The sequence below is a fragment of the Agrilus planipennis genome, unplaced genomic scaffold, assembly GCF_000699045.2.
Source record: "Agrilus planipennis isolate EAB-ADULT unplaced genomic scaffold, Apla_2.0 scaffold60, whole genome shotgun sequence".
Lineage (NCBI taxonomy): Eukaryota > Metazoa > Arthropoda > Insecta > Coleoptera > Buprestidae > Agrilus > Agrilus planipennis.
Window position 1 is genome coordinate 1,137,499 of NW_020438877.1, and position 4,723 is coordinate 1,142,221.

At 34.6% G+C, this 4,723-nt stretch overlaps 1 protein-coding gene across 1 annotated transcript in view; it reads right to left on the reverse strand.

Moving 5' to 3' along the window:
- Nucleotides 1–2,891, reverse strand: part of LOC108735962 (urokinase-type plasminogen activator) — a gene marked incomplete in the record, with an annotated part of 8,855 nt that extends 5,964 nt beyond the window's left edge. Inside the window, 2 exon segments of the mRNA XM_018468204.2 lie at nt 2,194–2,363; nt 2,666–2,891. Coding sequence (XP_018323706.2) covers nt 2,194–2,363; nt 2,666–2,740 — 245 coding nt within the window.
- Between the last annotated feature and the right edge of the window lie 1,832 nt (nt 2,892–4,723).

Consider the following 4,723-nt stretch of genomic DNA (forward strand, 5'->3'; position numbering starts at 1 on the left):
TGTTATAGTGAATTATTATCCTTATTTCTCTCTATTATGACAATCCAGCGGCTTAAAAAATTACAAAAAGACAAATAGTTGTATGGACTTTGTTTTAACTGAAGTTTTTTATTAGCTCTTTTTTATAACGTAACCCTCTGTTTTGTTCCAGATTCACTCGGTTGTTTGGAAAAAATACGTGAACGTACGAGCCAGAATCGATTTTCATCTGTTTTGTAAGTCGATAAAATTTAAATTATTTTAAACGCGTGGGTGGAAAATTAACAGTAACAATTGGCGTAAATAAATATCAGACATAATCAAATAAAATTTTATTTAAAAAAATATAAATTTGTACATCAGATTTTTTACCCTAACTATATTCTACGTTCTATAATATCCGTTTTGCTATTTATTTTTTAAATCACACACACGCACACACATACATATGTGTATATAGAGATACATGTAGGTGTGAAGTACACTTAATCGATTAAAATTAATTAAAATCACAGTTAAAACACTACCTCTAATTAAAATTAATAGTTTTGAAATATTCGGCAAAATTTGTTTGCGAGTTGTTGTTTCGAGTCACCCTGTATATCAGAAACACAAAAATTTGGTAACAACGAAAACATATTTTTAACATAAAACTGGCATCTTTTGTCCAAAATGAGTCATCTTTCTTACCATTTCTGATTTCCCTTTTGCCCTGACTAAAAATGACAATTTGAGCCTTTTAGTTGTTGGACCACATATGGGATATATTTTTAACATTTACCAGTCACTCTCGAAACAGTCTCCTCCCAATAGTCAGAGGGACAGGCAAATATAGACAAATTTTACGGTAACATGTTCAGGTATTAGTTTTTCTGTGGTTTCCTTGGATCACTTAGGCAAATGCTGCGGCAGTAATATTCCACAGATAATCTTTCACTCTCTTCTGTCTTCATTTCGTCAGTCTCAACTTTCTCACCCGAACCACCACCCACCCATTCCCATGATTCCTGAAAGGAAGCAGAAGAGGGCATTCCGCCCTACCTTCCGGCTTAGTCCGGAGGGACTGCCCGCCCACCAACATTACTGGCTAGTGGGAATGAAACACCCAAAAGTTTTTGACGTGACAAAGTCTTATAATTCGATGGAGCCGGCTGCGCGCACGAAAAAACATGACTCATGCGGCGTTACCTCGCTCTGAGGCGTTCCATTTAAGGCTTGAAGTGCAAGCGAGGGCGCGGAACGAGCGACAAAGAGGCACAATCGGCCTCCGCGTTCGGCAGCGTTCGACATCTGTCTCTCTCCTACTTGAGTGAGCGATGCGTCCGCGTGGACAGCTGCTATACAATAATACATTTCCGTTTACCTCCTTCACTATATCCATACAAAATATCTATCAAACAAATAAAATTAAAATTTTCTTTTGAAAAATGAAACCATTCCATCAGTATTTTCTTATGACGTTATCACGTTCAACTATCGTCAGTAAACCGACTTTACAAACAACCGATTTTTTTTTTAGTGGGAGTTTATGAAGAGGCGGACAATCCACTAGAAGCAAGGATAGATGCAGATAGTGCCTTTTTTTTAATTACGTCGTACTATTATCCGAACATGCTACCGTAAAACTTGTCCATATTCTGGATAGCGATGAACTTTAGTTACCAGAGTATAAAAACATCAAAGAACGTGCAAGAAATGGACTTTAGTCCTCTTGGTTCGTTATAACTAATGGATACTACATACACTGTAAACTCTTTATAACGTCACTCGATTTAACGACAAACTCCTTAAAACGTCGAAATTGCTTGACTTTGGTTTTCTATACAATATTACACTCTATATAGCGTCACGCTCACTTTATTTACCGACAACAATGCGGCATTATAAATCCTTGAGCAGTACTTTCCAAGTTGCCGAAATAGATAAGAACTGCAGCTGTGTACGTTGAAGAAGACGATCATGTCCTTCCAGCAAGCATCAAACAAGCACTTGATGCAGTGAAACTATTAAAAAAATACTTTTTATATAATCAAATGTGTACTATATTGGTAAATGCATATTATTATAGAATAGTAAAATAATGTCTTTTATTTTTCTCCATTTAACGACCACTGTTCAGTCCCTTAAGTGTCGTTATATAGAGTTTACACTGTATTCCCGATTTACCCAAAAGCGCTGTACAATCAATAGATTATGAATAAATTGTAGACATACGGTTTGAAGAGTGTTTGAGATTTGCTCTCAAGAAAACAATGTCCTGCTGTCAAAACCCAATAAGGGTGAATGAGAGAGCCTCCACAAATGCTAAATTTCAATAATTTGTGCATTATGTTTGCATGGTACGGAAACTCCCCTTCGTTTGGTTCGGTTGGTTGATAAATTCCCTACAAAATATTTAAAAAATGGTTATAATTTTTATTCGAATTAATAACTGTTAAAAAAATAAAATTCTTTTCTATTTACCGAAGTATTTCTGAGTTAAATATCTCTTTCTTTATGAGTCATTAATCTTTTAAGTATGTACTTTTTTAGACCTATTTAATTGTAGTACCCTATCTATGAGCCTAACATAACAGGTAAAAGGATAACCAGGGAGGGTGTTTTCTGTGAAACTTCGGTCGAACAATAAGTCAGAATTATAATTTCTTATTTCATTTCTAAAAATAAAAAATACCTTTCCACTTACGTTTACTATAGGGCTACATTTTATCAGACACCCCGCTGCCAGAATTTGAACAATTATCAAAACTATGTATATCATTGTCTAAATTCATGATAACTTGCTAAGAAACCAAACGTTATGTTTTCGCAAGCTATTATTATAAACTAGAAACTTAATCATAAGGTGCACGGAATACATCAACAAGTTGCAAGTAAGCACCATTAAATCCACGCAGTGATATCAACGAATGGACAGCAAATCTACACGCATACATACATAGGTAAATGCGTTTCCAGATTCAATTTAATTCCGATAATGCATAAATTAAAACGTTATTAAACATGATCCCAGATGTAACAAAAATGAAACATAAACATAATTAGGTAGCTACATGAAACCTTGAATTAAGAACCATTTTGTGCCTTTTATTGTCATTTAAACGTAGGTAGGTACATGATACATACTAGAATTTTATTTTCAATTGTTTTGGTCAAAGAACAAGTTGTTTTAAAATTGATTACACTAACGTTATTAATTTTTTGAATGTATGACGTAAAAATTTTTACTACAAGAAATGAATTTTATTGTTTCAAGGCCTGAAACAGTCAGTAGTACGACTACTTTAGTTTTTTTATAGAAAAGAAGGTACGGAAACTACTTTTTCACTCATGGTTCTTCGCACAAAATAGTACATTACGTATCGAGGGAAGAAACAGGGTTATTTTAGACCGCATTTGAATTGGAAAACATGCAGTCTGAAACAACCCTGTTACTTCCCAAGGTACGTATACTATTTTTTGTCATGTTTGTGCGGAAAGCTCGTTATTAAGTTGATAGTTGGCGAATTAAGAGTAAACGATTTAGAGGTTAGAAAGACATTGTGATTGAAAAACTGATTTCTGCGCATGCCCATAAACTTCAGCGCATGCGCTAAAAAGACTAATTTCATTGCCTCCCGACTAAAACACGACTGAAAAGAGGCCATTTCTTCCCTATTTCATAGCACGCAAAACGAACTTTCCGCGCTAATATGACAAAACAACATTTAACAAGTTTGTGCAAAGAGAAGGGGTCGTGACTTAAAAAAGTATTTGTAACCTTTTAGATACATTTTGAAATTGCTTCTTTCTTATTCTCTCTGAGGGGCAAGGGGGGAGAAAAGTCAGAATCGTTCTTGGTTTCCTTTTATTTGATAGATTCCCTGATGCCTTTTCCATCGAAAGGTGATCTCGTTGTCCTTGTAGTTCGACTTATCCTGCTCTTGTAATGAAGGCAGATTGACAGAAACGTGGACACAGGTAGGTATAGGTATTGAGAGAAAATTGTTAATAACGCCCACTTCGATAAGGGTAAGGTAAAAAATTAGTTATATACATATATGCAAAAATGGTGGAGGATAAACAAGGGATACCAAGGGGTTGGAAAACAAGGAAATGGCGTGTATGTATAGGGCAAGCTGTAATTTAGTACAATAAAGGTAAATTGGGTAGAAGTCAAGAATTTCTGCCAAAACTGTTGAACCGTTCCACCGCGCATACAACAGTACCTACAAGTAGGTGGTGGACTTATTTAACTTTTATACTATAAACAATAGATTTTTAAACACACCATTCTATTAGAATACAGAAATAAGAACCATTTAAATTTTTCTAATTTTATAAAAAATTTGGTACAGGTGCAATTTTAAGGAATTGCAGCGTGTGCTTATCGACTCCGGAAAGATCTCAGCTATCCCCCTCCGGAAATCTCGCAGAAAATGTATTCTCACTTTTGAATAAAATAGTAGAAGTCGAATTAAACAATCGAAATAAAATAAAATGCATAGTCAAATTTACTTTTATTTATTTAAGGATGTTTGGGAGGTACAATCGGAGACAAGAGCACATAATATTAGAAATTCCCGACTAATTAGGTTTTGCAGCATATCATGAGGTAAATAAATACTATATNCACCCACTGTCTGTCCCTGTGTATGCTTAGATATTTAAAACTACGGAACGGATTTTAATGCAGTTTTTTTTAATATATAGAGTAATTCAAGAGAAAGGTTTATATGTATAATACATACATAATATAGTAGAG